At 38.8% G+C, this 17,213-nt stretch overlaps 1 protein-coding gene across 1 annotated transcript in view; it reads right to left on the bottom strand.

The window, feature by feature from the left end:
* Nucleotides 1-17,213, bottom strand: part of clocka (clock circadian regulator a) — a 142,034-nt gene that overhangs the window by 86,244 nt on the left and 38,577 nt on the right. Inside the window, 2 exon segments of the mRNA XM_073063996.1 lie at nucleotides 9,948-10,039; nucleotides 11,245-11,389. Of these exon segments, the coding sequence (XP_072920097.1) occupies nucleotides 9,948-10,039; nucleotides 11,245-11,389 (237 nt within the window).

The following is a 17,213-nucleotide window of genomic DNA, read 5'->3' as shown; positions in this document are numbered from 1 at the left end:
ATACATACACACTTGTCTTTCACCAAGGTAAATACAAATTCCTCTTCCCATTCTGGATGGAATTTGTATGTTTTCGCCTTTTGTGCAGCCTCCACCATGCTAGCTAGCTACCTTGCAGGATATCTCCAGCGAGTGCCAGTTGCGACAGCCTATACTTTTATCTAATCTAATTGGTCACTTTGATGCAGCACAAGCTATGCTGAAAAAAATACAACAGTCACATGATGTCAGCACACATGACACATGATGCTGGGTAGTGGAAAAAGAGAAACACAATAACCAGGGAAAGCAACTAAGTGTGGGTTAGAAACAACTCACATATACGCTCTACGGGTAAAATTTGCTTTTGCATCAGAAGGTTTATCAGGCATAACGTATTTGTAGTAACTTCTACTTTGAAAAAGGACCACTCGACAACTTCATGCCCAAAGGAACAACTTTACCTGGGACGACAAAACCAATATTTAACATAGAGGTTTTCACTGAACCGCAGTGCATGGCGAAGGGGCTATACACACATGCGCCCCGGGCAGAAAGAAAAACCCCGCAAACCCAGAAGCAACCTCTTTACAAACAGCTTTCCATAGCGGGAGTATTGCTATATTACCATTATCCTAATTAGTATTACTTATTTTTATAATGCTCACATTACAACAGTATTTGTGTATTTCTTTTTCTTTCCCCAGGATCTACTGGGAAACCCTCAAAGATCGACCGGTCAATCGCGATCGACTATTGTAAAGGGTATTAAAGTTTCTACCTTCCTTGGAGATTAACTTCATTGTACTAAAGAACCACACAAGTATCAGGATGACAGCAAATGAGCCAAGGGACCATTTGTATCAGAACAAAAAGGGGAGAGGGAAGGTAGAAAGAGATCATATAAAGCAATACCCAAGAACAAAGACTCAAAGGAAAAGCTCTGTTTAATTTCTTTTTTTTAACCTGTTCAGGATGGTGCAAGGAGAACCAACTGCAGGATATGTGTAACGATAAAAGAATCCAGAGTCATAAAGGTGAATGCTCACTCAAAATTATCCTGATGGTGGAATAAGACTAACAAGTCTGCAAAACAAAGCTACAGCTGGACAGGGCAGTTGCTGACTGGGCAAATTGGAAGACAGAGGAAACAACAGATTAAGGTTATAGCTTTGACAGAGAAGCAAAAGAAAGATAATGAATGTTTTAAAATAAATGATAGAAGGAGCAGGGTCAGATTTATAAAAAGAGCACAAGGGAGCGCTTACTAAAAGCTGAGTGGTCTTATGTGAAATTTGCAGTTAGAGGGGGAGACATGAAACCAAATGACCCACTGGTACGATAAGCTGTTGGGATGCCAGAGAGAAGCAAGAACCCTGGAAAGGCTAAAAGAAAGTGTAAACCTTTAAAACCTAGATTGTATTTAACACAAGATGAAGGGAATAATGTATTTTGGAATAACGTATGAAGGGAATTAATAATGACTGGGGCCAGAGTCAGTCTTGTTCCAGATCCATTACAGCAGGCAAATGCATCAACAGTGATGTCAATACTTAGCAAACACTCAGTGATCAAAAACAATTTCTCTCATGGACTTGATTAATGTGGGGCTAACAAAGGAGCAATAGAGAATCAAATTTGTATTACGTCAGGGTGAATGGTTTGATGTACATCAACAAAATCTAAGGTATTCCAGTGAGTACAAGTGTACAGCTCTTATATAAAATTCTAGGAGGTGACATTATCAAGTTTCCCCAGTGGGAATAATACTCACTTTTTAGGTCCAATTACTAAGCAGCCTTCAGTTAATGATGGCCATGGTAAGATTATAGTTCTGTGGGATCACGCTCATGTGAATATTGAGTGGGGCAGTGATTCATGTGAGAGATATGTATTGGGGCTGTAAAAACCAAGTATTTTCTGACGATTGCTTTCATCTTTATTAGCTGTACACAGAAGAACACTGTACAGAGGGAAAGTAGAGAGAAAAGGTTCACAATGTGGACAAGTATCACAAAAATTCTTGTGGCTTTCAGTACTAATGAAAATTGTTCATTGTCTATCTTACCTGTGAATTATGAGGGGTGATTGATAAGTTCGTGGCCTAAGGTAGAAGGCGTCAATTTTAGAAAACCTAGCACATTTATTTTTCCTACATTTACACACTTAGTCCAGCAGTCGTGGAGCATACGGATCCCTTCTTTGTAGAAGTCGGCTTCTTGGACCTCCAGAAGTGGTCCACAGCATAGAGTGATTGATGAGTTTGTGGCCTAAGGTAGAAGAAGATGAGTTATTAACTTGAAACTTCCTGCATTTTCACTCAGAGTTGAACTGCACGTGCATGTAATGAGAACTGTCTAACTCAACTCTTTCTATCTTAGGCCATGATCTTATCAATCACCCCTGCTGTGGACCACCTGGAGGTCCAAGATGCTATCTTTACATACACGTGCAGTTCAACTCTGAGTGATAATGCAGAAAGTTTGAAGTTAGTAACTCATCTCCTTCTACCTTAGGCCACAAACTTATCAATCATCCCTGCCGTGGACCACTTCTACAAAGAAGGGATCCGTATGCTCCATGACCGCTGGACTAAGTAGGAGGGGACTATGTTGAAAAATATGTGTTAGGTTTTCTAAAATTGACTCCTTCTACCTTATCAATCACCCCTTGTATAGTCTTTCTTACTGTATGCACTGGTGGGATAAACACGTTGCAATAATGGCACAATTTATACTGAGGGATGGAAAAACTGTCATCTGGAACAACACCATTGGAAACTCAACTTTAGATCCAGCTACTGAAGAATGAACACTGTCTCAGCCAACAGCAGACATAGTAACGTAGAACCTCACAATCCAATGTAGTGATACAGATCAATAATTGTGGAAATATGTTACCGAGTTGCCATTGATACCTCACTTGACTGCAAACTGCACATTCCATGACTCAGATTTTTGGAGCAAGTTTTGAAATTGGTGATCAAATACATCAATGGGTGAGAATCGCATTGCTTGATGCTGTAATGCTAATTTTATGTATGTTGTTAATTGCAATGCTTAATGTATATCAATTTAGAAAGTGGAAGACTGAAAATATGGGATAATTAGATTTAGAGGATGATGTTCTTAAAAATCTGAAAAGACTTAGTAAAAAAAGTGGGTGATTAAGTAAATATTACTTATGTCTTTTATATAATGAGTGTAGCATACTTTGAGGGTCCATTGTAGTTCTATGACAGTCATCTGAATGAGAAAAGGATAATGATCCTAAGATACATCTCTTTGGATAAAGAGGTGGGAGATGTTGCCCAGAAAGAACCACAGTCTTCAAATTAGCAAATAGGAATTGGGCAAACACAGTAGAAATAGACGCAGCAAAAATGTTTATTCTTGCCATGTGGTTGAAGTCAGGTGGCCATTTTGTGAGACTGTTCTTGCAGTCACCATTTTGTGAAATGTTTGGTGAACCAGCTCTTGCTCAAGGGTAACAATCAGAGCAAGTGAACATAGACACAAGGAGTTTCTATTGATGATCTGTTCAACCCGAGGTCATTCTCAGTTAAGAAGCTGTTTATTATGTAAAGTGGCAGACATGCAGAAGGAACAGCCTGTGATCTGGTTGTCTGGTTCCAGTGTTTGGCTGAGCTGTTTTAACCATTCTAAGCTGGAAAGAACAAAAGAAATCACCTAAGGCACAAGTCTGAAGGAAACAGCCATAAAGCAATATACCTAATCCTCATTATATGCGTTTCAGACTATGCAGATTCAGTTATGCAAGCAACCTATTTCTACCAATGTCTCCTTATATGTGTCCAAAACTCGGTTATGCGAGGAGCACTGCCTTCCCGCTAATACAAGTCACGTGCACATGCCTCACAGTCTTACTCCCACCAGTCTCGCATTGGTTTTGGCAACGTGTGAATGTGCGATCTTGCGCTCTTAAACTTTTGTTGGTTTTACCTACAGTGCAGTGACTTTGTTCTTGAAATATTTAACTATTCCTCCTAAGCCTATGTCAAGTCCTGAACCATCAGCCAAGCCACAGAGAACCACTTTGACTCTTGAAAAAAAGTTAGAAATTATAAATAGGGCGGCATCGGGTGAAGGCAACACAGGTCCGGGACGCTACTTTGGCCTGGGTGAGTCCACAATCAGAAACAAAGAAAAATGCTGAGAAAATAAAAAGTGCAGTCATTGATTCATCACAAGTGTCTTCAAAGATTGTTACCAAAGTGCATAACCCAATTATGACAAAAATGGAGAAAATGGTGAGTTTGTACATTGACCATGAAACAAAGAAATAAAACAACTCTTGGTTCCAATCATCTTCGTGTGAAAGCTTTGGAAATTTATGGTTGCCTTTGTTCAGAGGCTAGTGAGGAAGTGTCCAGTGATATTGTTAACTTTAATGCAAGTAGGAGATGGTTTGCTAAGTTTGTTAATCGTCACAAGCTTCACAACTTAGCTGTGCGTGGTGAGCAAGCTAGTGCTGACCACGAAGCCGCTGAACGCTACCCTGAGCAGTTGTGGACAATGATAGCTGAGTTACGCATCACACCAAAGTAGGTGTTTAATGCAGACGAGACCGGGCTTTTTTGGAAGTGTATGTCGAAACGCACTTACATATTCAAGGCAGCAAAGGATAGACTGACTTTGCTTATGTGTTCCAATACCAAAGGAGACTGTAGGATGAAGCCTGTTTTAGTTTACCATTCACTAAACCCCCGTGCTTTTAAGGGTTTGAGTAAGAATATGCTTCCTGTCCACTGGGCAGCTAACAATAAAGCATGGGTCACTGGTCAGATCTTTGAAGACTGGTTTGCTAATCATTTTGCTGCTGAAGTTGAACGCTGCTGCCGGGAACAAAATCTTGCCTTTAAAGTTCTATTGTTGCTAGACAATGCGCCAGCCCATCCTAAACATTTGGACAGCATTCATCCTAACACAACAGTGCGTTTCCTGCTGCCTAACACAACATTGCTGATTCAACCACTCGACCAAGGTGTGATATCCACATTCAAGGTGTATTTTTTATATATATATATAAACGGCGAACTCTCTCTCAGATGCTGCAAGCAACAGACAATTTTGAAAATCACGGGAGTTTGCCAACGGTGAGGGAATGGTGGAAGTCCTTCAACATCAGACATGCCATCAACAACACTGATGAATCCAGGAAAGAGGTCAGGTCTTCCACTCTCAATGGAGTGTGGAAATCAATTTGGGCGGAGTGTGCACACCCTCAAGGGTTTCCTGTCTTCACTGCAGCTGTCCAGGATTGTGTGGCCCTGAGCCGTAAAATTGGTGGGGAAGGATTCTCAGATCTCGAGACTGCTGATGTGGTAGAACTCCTGGATTCTCATGATGAAGAATTAAGTGTTGATGACCTTCTGCATTTAACTTAGACTGAAGTTGATAATGATGAAGAGGAAAGTGTCGAGTTGCAGGTGAAGGATTTTACGGTGAAGCAACTGGCAGAATTTTTTTAAGGCTGCGGAACACTTGGCACAAATGGCGATGGACATCGACCCAAGTTTAGAACGGAGTCAGCATTTCAGTCATTCCCTGCAATCGATCCTTCTTGCTTACAAGCAAATTTATGCTGAAAAACAAAATGCCGTGAAGCAAACAACCCTCACCACTTTCTTCAAACCGGTGTCACCTGCTGCCAGCAGTACTGAGCGTTCTGAGAGCCTTCCTTCACCCCTTGCTGTCCTTGATGATCCTGACAACACACAACCATCCACCTTATCCATGTAAAGCTGCCCAACACCACAACAACCACTCATCTCCCGGAGTGAACACACCTGCCACTGTTGGTGAGTACTGTATACCCTTTTATGTTAACTTTCTATGATTTATTACATTGAATATTACCTTAAATTGATGATATAATACGAATGTTGCCTTGTGGTACTGCTTTTGTGTCATATTGGTATGAACCTGTGAATAAATTACAGATAAAACATACTTATGAAGCCCTCTGGAACGCATCCCTATTTTCTCCATTTAAATAATTATTCATATTATGCGTTGACTACGAGGAACGTATCCCCTGCATATAACGAGGATAGGGTGTACTGTTTGTAACCTTGAGCCACTTCCGACCAGAAGCTGATAAACATCAGTCAGATGACATGGAGCCAATGAAACTGAAATACCATAAGGATACGATAAGGAAATGAGTAAGAATGGAGGATTCTGGGAGCACAGGCTGCGACAACTCTGGAGAGACCATTCATTGTGACAATTGGATGATCACATGTTAGAAATGTGGAGATTACATGGAGATCAAGAAGAATGCCTGGACAGCATTGACTCCTTTTACAAAGAGAAAAATCTGCAGATGCTGGAAATCCAAGCAAACCACAGAAAATGCCCGGGAAACTCAGCAGGCCAAGCAGCATCTATGGAAAAGAGTAAATTGTCAACATTTCAGGCTGAGACCCATCATCAGGACTGGAGAAAAATAGATGAGAAGTCAGAGTAAGAATGTTGGGGGAGGGGAGGAAGAAATACAAGCTGATAGGTGAAACCGGGAAGGGAGGACAGGTGAAGTAAAGAGTTGAGAAGTCCATTGTGAAAAAGATAAAAAGGGCAAGAAAAGGGGGAATCTGATAGGAGAAGCCATCGAAGAAAGAGAAGAATGATGAGAACCAGGGAGAGGTGATAGTCAGGCAAGGAGAAAAGGAGAGAGAGCGGGAAATGGGAATCATGAGGGGGTGGGGCAGGATAGAAACATTACCAGAAGTTCAAGAAATTGATGTTCATGCCATCAGGTTGGAGGCTACCCAGACAGAATACAAGGTACTGCTCCTCCAGCCAGAGTGTGGCCTCACTGTGGCAGTAGAGGAAGCCATGGACTGACATGTCGATTCCTTTTCCCAGGTTTAAACCAGTTTGAGTGGGACAAAGCTGAAGGGAACAGCCATAAAGTGACACAGGATAGTCAATGACATTGAGTCAACAAAATTAAAACTTCATAGATTGATCTGATAAGGAAAAGAATAAGAATGAAGGGCTTCGGGATCAAGAGGAATACCTGGCCAACATAGACTCTGGTATTCTCTTTTCGCTTTGACTGCTCATGAAGGGTCAAGGAAACCTAGTAGGTTTGCACACAGGTAATTAGTTCCAACATTCATGTGCATGTGAACTGAGACAATAAAGGCACTTGTCAGTAAATACAGGTTCTCCTTATACCCAACTAATCATTATTATTGAGGGGTAATCCTGGTAACAACTTCCTATTGTTATACTTGACTCCTGTCTCAAAAGATCTGCAAATCCTGAGCGAGAGAATATCTTATTAATGGAATGACAGTGAAAATGAAAATGTCAGAAAGTAAAAAAGCATTAGAAAAAGACATATAGCGTAGATTTTCCCCATTTCATTCCAAACACTCCTCTAAATCCCAATTCATAAGAGTACAACAAGCATCTCACATACAGGCAGTCCCCGAGTTACGAACGTCTGACTTACGGACAACTCGTACTTATAAACCAAGGAAGGAGAACGCCATCCAACATTTTAAGTTGGATCGCGATGCCGTCCACCATTTTAAATTGTTGCCATTGACACTGTATTGAGAGTTTAACTTGGCATTTGGCTTAAATTTTTCTTAGTATGATTCACCCTGACCCCCCCCCCCCCCAATCCCGGTCGGCTGGTGGCGCCAGGCAGGAGAACGGAGGCTTGATCCAGTGACCGTCTGTTCCCGTGCCGGGTTGATGTCGATCTTGTAACTCCTGTACCATCCGTGCTGGGATGATATTGAGCTCGCAACTTGACCTCGTAAAAAAAACACTGCCACCTCCAGTTTAAATACCCACGTAGAATATTGTGGAGGATCAAATACCCAAACCCAGCACAGCCCCCACTTATCCCATTTAGCCTGTCTCAGTGCGGTGGTCCTTAGGACCCAGCGGACCTCAGGAGCCAGCACAGCTCGGGACCTGCCGCCGGCAGTGTTTCTGTTCCATTGATGGGAAGTGATCGTGATTGAAAATAAAGTGGAAATAATAAAGCATTTGGAAAGATGTGAAACGCCATCGGTCATTGGAAAAGCGTTAGGCTACTGTTGGTCAACGATCAGAACAATTTTAAAGGATAATGGATAAAGTGAGAATAATGGAACATGTGAAACGCTCTGCCCCAATGAAAGCTACAGTTATTACTACACAACGCAGTGATTTAATTATTGGAATACATACGTTTCTTAAGTGTTTTATATGCATAGAAAGGTAAAATATATACTATATACTAAGACAAACGTTTGACGAACTGACGCTAAATAATACCTGATGTACTTGTTCCGACTTGCGTACAAATCCGACTTAAAGATGGACTCAGGAACGGAACTCGTACGTAACCTGGGGACTGCCTGTACTTCTGATATACTACTAATAATAAGGTTTACTACAACTGCATCATACATTTAATCATAAAATGGATAGCTAGATAGATACTTTATTGACACCAGAGGAAACTACAGTCACAGTAGCATTACAAGTGCACAGATATACAAATATCAAAAGAGAAGAAAGAAAGAAAAAACAAGTTACTTCAAGCAGTCTAACAGGAGGAAGGGTCATCACTTTCCCGGCTAAAGGTTGACTCCTTATAGTACCTAATGGCCGAGGATAAGAATGACCTCATATAACACTCTCTGAAGTAGCACAGTTGTCTTAGTCTATTACAAAAAGTTGTCCTCTATGCAGAGGGTGAGAAATATTATCCAGAATTACCAGGATTTTCTGTGGGGTCCTCCGTTCTACAACAACTTCCAGTGTGTCCAGTTTACTCCCATAGCGGAGCCAGCCTTTCTAATCAGTTTATTGAGCCTGTTGGCATCACCTATGTTGATGCCATTTCCCCAGCACACTACCTCAGAAGATTGTACTGGCAACAACAGACTGGTAGAACATGTGAAAGAGAGGCCTGCATACTCCGAAGGACCTCATTCTCCTCAAGAAGCAGAAGTGACTCTGGCCCTTCTTGTATTCAGCCTCTGTGTTAGTGCTGCCCTCAGGTATGTCATCCAGGTTCACCCCAGGGACTTGTAGGACCTCACCACATCTACACCATCAATAGTAACAGGGAACAGTGCAGACTTAGTCTTCCTAAAGTCCATCACCATCTCCTTTGTCTTACTGATGTTGAGCTGCAGATGATTCAGCTTGCACCAGTTGACCAAGTTCTCCACCAGGGTCCTAGATTCATTCCCCCCCCCCCCCCCATCCTCCTTTTATACGCACAAGTTGTGCTGAGTCATCAGAGAATTTCTGCAGATAATATGGCTCAGTGTTGTATTTAAAATCCAAGGTATACAGGATAAACAGGAAGGAAGCCAATACAGTTCCCTGTGGGACCCCAGTGCTGCTTATAGCCATGTCTGATACACAGCTCTAAAGTCACACAAACTGGTTTGCTAGTCAGGTAGTCCATTATCCAGGATACAATGGAAGTGCCAACCTGCACTGAATGGAGCTTCTCCCCCCAGCAAAGAGAGCTGTATGGTATTGAAAACATTTGAGAAATCAAAAACATGATCCTCACAGTGCTGCCCTGCTTTTCCAAATTGGAGTAGGTTCTGTTCAGCAAGTAGATGACTACATCGTCAACTCCAATGTGCTCCTGGTAGGCAAAATGCAGGAGATCGAGGGTTGATCTGACCAGGGGTTAGAGGTGAGCCAGGGCCAGCCTCTAGGGTCTTCATGCCTCATGCCAAAAAACAAAAATAAGCTATCATAAAGTCAATTACTTCCAGTCACTTTGGTACAGGTTAGATCATAATTCTTGGGAACAATCAACCACATAATCGGGGCTAGAACATCAGTAAATCATTTATTGACTTCATTACTAGTAATGATTTCCTCTTAATCTTTTAAGTTGTATTCATTGTAATAATACTTGATACAAGTGGGGGGGGGAAATCACATTTATACCTGGTAAATATCACATACCTCCAACATCAACTGAGTAAATTCTTCATTAATAAGAAATGCCAGCTTCTAGTCTTGGTGTATTTCACTGGCAACTGACTGTGCTGTGATCTTTACAACAGAAAGGACACTTCAAATGAAGCATATTAACTTGTGTATATCTGGCTGCTTTTTTTTATAATTACAACTCAGCATTCAATACCATCACCACCTCAGTACAATTCAACAGGCTTCAAAATCTGGAACTCTGTACCACTCTCTGCATCTGGATTCTTGACTTCCTCATTGGAAGACCACGGTCAGTACAGATCAGTAATAAAATTTCCTCCATGCTGAGGATCAGTACAGGTGCACCTCAAGGACAAATACTTAGCCGACTGCTCTACTTATCCTACACTCATATGACTGCTTGGCTAGGGAGAGTTCAAACCCCATCAATAACTTTATCAATAACCCAACTATTACTGGCAGAATCTCAGATAGTGATGAGGAATGCAATAGGTCAGTTGGTTGAGTAGTGTCACAACAACATCCTCACACTCAACATCAGCACGAACAGGAAACAGACTGTGGACTTTAGGAAGAGGAAGGTGGGATAACACAAATCTGTCCTCAATCAAGAGGTCAGCAGTGGAAAGCTTCAAGTTCCTGAATGTCAGCATCCTGTAGATCTATTCCAGGCCCAATATATTGATGGAATTAAGGCGGCAAACCAGCAGCTATATTTCGTTTGGGGTTTGAAGAGTCTTACTACGTCAAGGACTTCAGCAAATTTCTAGGTATGTAGCATGGAGAGCATTCTGACTGGTTGCACCATCTCTGCAACTTTTCCGATCTTGTGCAATGGTTTCTGTATTGGAGATGCCAACACACAGTATCAGAAAAAGCAGTACAGAGTTGTAAACTCAGCCAGCTCCTTCTCATCATTGAGGACAGTGTCAAAAGGAGATGCCTCAAGGAGTCATCTATCATGAAGGACCTCCACTATCCAGGACATGCCCTCTTCTCATTATCACCAGGAAAGGAAGTACAGAAGTCAGAAGACACACACTCCACATTTTAGGAACAGCTTCTTGCCCTCTGCCATCAGATTTCTGAACAGTCCATGAACACTACCTCACTATTTTGCTCTCTTTTTACTCTACTGAATTTATTTGTTTAATATTTCTTATTGTGGCATATAGTAATCTTATTAAGTATTGCACTGAAATGCTGTTGCAAAGCAACAAATTTCACGACATGCCAGTGGTAATAAATCAGATTCTGACACAATTAACACAAAGCATCTTAACATTAAAAAAAAACAAAAATAAAGTACCTTTGTGCTTCTGTAAAAAGTCAATTGTTTCCTGTAGTACTGTTGATTTATCCATTTTCCGAGTATTACTTGGCAGCATGGAGCCAAGCTCTTTGAGTAACACATTGAACTGATCTCATCTTTTCTTCTCAGATTTGTTTCCACTCTAAAGTTATGAAAGTACTTTTAATAGAAAGTTATATTTAAAAACAAAGTTGTTTACTCATGATCCTTGTGAGTTAAAGTTTTCTAACTTTAGATTATTACATTTTCAGTTTTTCTAATGAAAAAAAATAAATGCCTGACTATTAAAAAGACATATAAACAATTCTTTAATAAAAGGCAGCAATTTTTTCTAACACACATTAAAGGAAACTGCTGTAACGTTATTATACATCTTAAAATAAAATGTTAATCAAAAAATTAATGACTTGTTTTAAAATTTCTTGTGATATATTTTCCTTTCCCCCTCACCCCTTATTGCAGGACACACAAGTTTGTTTCATTGATTTATTTTATTCTGCTGCATTATGATATTTTATGTCATAGGTCTACATTCTTATTATTTGCAATTAGAATAATTTATAAAAATGCACTTCTTTCAGCTCATAAAGAAAATACATTTTTGAAAGAATTCAAAGAATACTGTGTGCCTTCATTTCTTTATTGGGCATTTCTTTATTTCTTTATTCTGGGCATAACTGGTACAGGCAGTAGCTTAACCTATCTCTGACTCTGAGAAAATGGAGGATAGTCACCTTCTTGAGTACCTTCAGTTCTTTTGAGATTGGAATTCCTACTATGTATTTAGAGAAGAAGCCCAGAATTTACAGCCAAGGACGATAAATGAACTGCAATGCATCCCCAAGTGAAGTGGTTCCAGAATTAAAGGGGAATATGCAAAAGGTAATGATATTCCATGCATCCAAAGACTTTGTCATTCTAGATTGGACAGATGGCAACTTTGAGAAATACTATTTATTATTCTACTTGCCATGTTTCATCTAAATATTTCTTGTTTAGGTCCAATTCCACTTCAAATTGTCCTGAAGGAACTTTGGACTACTTCAATAAAATTATTTTATGTATGATAAATCAGTGGTGAACAATTATGTACATAGAACATAAAACAAGAATGTAAATTATTAAAAATTAATTCATAAAGCATGTATTAATAGAATTACTTAAGATAATTGTCTTTCATTACAAGAGTTAATGGAATAATTTAATAAATGATCATCAATTCAACTCAGCTATTAAATAGAATGGCTTAGTTTGCTAGTTCCAGAAATTACTATGTATGAATTTAAATGAAGGGAATAAAATAATCTAAAAAGCAGGGAACAAGATAAATACAACTAAATACTTTCCATTTAATATCATAGTCATAAAATCACATAACACTACAACACAGAAGCAGGCCCTTTGGTCCATCTAGTCATTGTCGTGGCTATCCCTCGAGGTTGAGGATGATGGTCTTCGTCCCGTTGATCCACAGAGTGAAGACGCCTGTGCGTGTATTTGTTTAACATGTACTTTACGTTGCACTTCAAGAAGCACATGATACTTCACAAGTCAACCAACTGATTCCAATGGCATGGAAACCACGACGACTGGAACTGATGGATTTGTTGCAGCCTTCATCCGCCTTCACAGACGTTGAGTTCGAAGTAACTTCATCTGCCTGTTCCACCACTGAGGTTGTGGTTGGATTGTTCTTTGTCAGGGACCTCATCCTCAACCTTAGCACCATCGATGACCCTACTACGAGCATCGCTCCAGTTGGCATCGTTCTCAGAATCACAAGACCACACAAGCTTCTCCACCACGACAAGGTGACAATCCACGGAGAAGCCATCTAGACAATGCCGAACTATTAATCTGATTAGTCCCATCAACCCACACGTGGAAAATTGCCCTGTATACCCTTTCATCCATCTGCCAATCCAAATTTCTCTTAAATGTGTTAAATCAAACCCACATCCACCATTCACACTGGCAGCTCATTCAACTCTCTAAGTAGTCTCCCCTGATGTTCCCCTTAAACATTTCACTTTTCACCTTTAACCCATGACCTTTACTTCTAGTGTCACACAACCTCAGTGGAAATAATCTGCTTATATTTATCCTATCAATACCCCTCATAATCTTGTATACATCTTATCACATCTCCCCTCATTCTCCTACACTCTAAAGTTCTAGCCTATTCAACGCTTCTCTATAGCTCAGGTCCTCAAATCCAGGCAACATGCTTGTAAATTTTCCTCTGCACTCTTTCATACCTTTCTTGTAAGTAGGTGACCAGAACTGCGCACAATACTCCAAATTGGGCCTCAATGACATCTTATACAACTTCAATGCAACATCCCAACTCCAGTACTCGGTACTTTGATTTATGAAGATCAATGTGCGAAAAGCCCTCTTTACCTATGATGCCACTGTTAAGGAATTATGGATCTGTATTCCCAGATGTCTCTGTCCTACCATACTCCTTAGTGTCCTACTGCTCACTGTGCAAGACCTACCCTTGTTTGTCCTCCCAAAACACAACACCTCACACTTTTTGCATTAAGTTCCATCTACCATTCTTCTCTCTTTTAATCTTTTTATTAGTATTAAAAATATTGTGAACAAAATACAATTAAAATATTAATAATGGATTACAAACATATAAACTCCCACTACACATGAAGGAATACATAAACAATGAATACAGTATAAGTAAGCTTTCCCAAAACATAAACCATATAGTATATATATGAACAAGGTAAGTCTAGATATTCCATAATATATAATATAAAAAAAGAGAAAAAAAAATAAATCTATATATGAAAATTAACTAATCTACTAATCTAATATCTAAGAAAAAAAACAAGAGGAAGAAAAAACTAAAAAAAAACTAAAAAAAAAAGAGAAGAAACAAAAAGGGCTGTTCATAGTATCTCACAAGCATACATAAACATCAATGTCGTCAACTCCGATCCTCTCAACATACATACGATTAAGGCTGAAAAAACCAATAAGCCTGGCACAGGGCCATTACATCATATGAAAATATTGAATAAATGGTCTCCATATCTTTTCAAATTTAATAGAAGTATCAAATACAGCACTTCTAATTTTTTCTAAATTTAGACATAACATAGTTTGAGAAAGCCAATGAAATACCGTGGGAGGATTAATTTCCTTCCAATTCAACAAAATAGATCTTCTAGCCATCAAAGTGAGAAAAGCAATCATTCGACAGGCGGAAGGAGATAAGTGAAGTGAGCCCATCATTGGTAAACCAAAAATTGCGGTAATAGGATGGGGTTGTAAATCAATGTTCAGTACCACCGAAATAATATCAAAAATATCTTTCCAATATTTTTCCAAAATCGGACATGACCAAAACATAATCTAGGCAAATTATATTTATTTGCTAATTGCTCAAAAGACATAAAACAGTTGTCCAAAAATAAGTCAGAAAATCTTAATAATCCCTTAGTTTTCCAAGCCAAAAAAGCTTGATCTATAATTGAGGGGTGGAAAAAAAACAATTAGATACAATAGGACTATTTAACACGAATTGAGTCAACCCGAAAAATTTCCGAAATTGAAACCATATACGTAAGGTATATTTAACTATCGGGTTGTCGATTCGATTCGGCAATTTAGAAAGAGCAAAAGGGAGAGATGTCCCTAAAATTGAACCCACAGCATAAGCAGATACCGATTTAGTTTCCAAACTCACCCAATGAGGGCCAAAAGGACCATCCCATTCTTTCAACCAACATATCAAATATCTAATATTAACTGCCCAATAGTAAAATCTGAAATTGGGTAATGCCAACCCACCATCCTTCCTTGTCTTCTGTAAGTATATTTTACCTAACCTGGGATTTTTATTCTGCCATATATATGAGGAAATTTTTGAATCAACATTAGTAAAAAAGGATTTCGGAATAAAAATTGGTACTGCTTGAAAAATATATAAAAATTTAGGTAAAATAACCATCTTAATAGCATTAATCCTACCTATCAGAGACAAAGATAATGGTGACCACTTAGTAAACAAGCCTTTAATCTGATCAATTAAGGGTAGAAAATTAAACCTAAATAATTCTTTATGGTTTTTTGTAATTTTAATCCCTAAGTAAGTAAAAGAGTCTTTAACTAATTTAAACGGTAAAATACCATAGTTTGGGACCTGTCTATTCAAAGGAAACAATTCACTCTTATTAAGATTTAACTTATACCCAGAAAACTCACTAAATTGAGCCAACAATGATAAGACTGCTGGAATAGATTTCTCAGGGTTAGAGATGAATAATAATAAATCATCTGCGTATAAAGATACCTTATGAATATCTGTTCCACGATTAATACCCAAAATATCCTGTGATTCTCTGATGGCAATTGCCAAAGGTTCTAAAGCGATGTTAAATAGTAATGGACTAAGAGGACAACCTTGTCTAATGCCCCGAAATAAACGAAAAAATGGAGATCTTTGATTATTAGTAAACACCGAGGCTACTGGAGTTTGATATATCAGTTTAATCCAAGAAATAAAGGTCGGACTGAAATTAAACTTCTCCAGCACATAAAATAAGTAAGGCCATTCAACTCTATCAAATGCTTTCTCCGCATCTAATGAAATAACACATTCTGAAGTATTGTGTGAAGGAGTATAAACAATATTCAATAATCTCCTAACATTGAAAAAGGAATAGCGATTTTTAATAAAACCGGTTTGGTCTTCCGAAATAATTTGGGGTAATACCTTCTCCAGCCTGGAAGCCAGTAATTTGGAAAAAATCTTAGAATCCACATTCAATAAAGATATTGGTCTATAAGATGCACAATCAGTAGGGTCTTTATCTTTCTTCAGTATTAAGGAAATGGAAGCTCTATAAAAAGATTGAGGCAAATTCCCCAATCTAATTGCTTCTTCAAAAACCTTGCATAGCCAAGGAGATAGAGTAGCAGAAAAACATTTAAAAAATTCTACTGTATACCCATCTGGACCTGGTGCTTTCCCAGAATTCATTGAGGAAATGACCCCTTTAATTTCCGCATCCGTAAACGGAGTATCTATTACTGAAAGATCATCAGATGATAGTTTTGGAAAATTCAATTTCCCGAGAAAATCACACATGGTATTATGATCCTGAGGGAATTCAGATTGATACAGGGAGGTATAAAAGTCTTGAAAAGACTTATTTATCTCATCATGGTTAACTGCCAAATCCCCGTTCTGCTGACGAACCATAGTGATTTGACGTTTAACTGAAACATTCTTCAGCTGACTAGCTAACAGTTTTCCCGATTTATCACTATGTATATAAAAATCAGATCTGGTTTTCATTAATTGATTTTCAATCGGAGATGTGAGTAATAAACTATGTTCCATTTGAAGTTCAACCCTTTGTTTGTAAAGCTCCTTGCTAGGAGTAGTCGAATATTTCTTGTCAATCTCTTTAATTTTATCAACCAATAAAAGAGTTTCCTTCTTAATGCGTTTTCTCAGACCAGCAGAATAAGAGATAATCTGTCCACGTATATACGCTTTAAAAGTGTCCCAAAGTATTCCGCAAGAGATATCCTCCATGGAATTAGTTGAAAAGAAGAAATCGATCTGTTCCTTCATAAATTTAATAAAGTCCGGCTCTTGCAATAAGGTAGAGTCAAATCGCCATTGTCTAGCACGTAAAGCTGTATCCGTAAAATTAATAGAAAGTTTTAATGGAGCATGGTCGGAAATAGCTATAATATCATAATTACAACCAATTACCGATGGAATAAAACAAGAGTCAATAAAAAAATAATCAATTCTCGAATACGAGTGATAAACATGTGAGAAAAAAGAAAACTCTTTGTCATTAGGATGACGAAATCTCCAAATATCAAAAACTCCATTATCAGTCAAAAAGGAGTTAATACAAGTGGCCGACTTATTGGGTAGAGTCTGAATAGGTGTAGATTTGTCCATCAAAGGAATTAGACAACAA

Source organism: Hemitrygon akajei, chromosome 13, assembly GCF_048418815.1.
Source record: "Hemitrygon akajei chromosome 13, sHemAka1.3, whole genome shotgun sequence".
Classification (NCBI taxonomy): domain Eukaryota; kingdom Metazoa; phylum Chordata; class Chondrichthyes; order Myliobatiformes; family Dasyatidae; genus Hemitrygon; species Hemitrygon akajei.
This window is presented reverse-complemented; position numbering and strand designations above follow the sequence as displayed.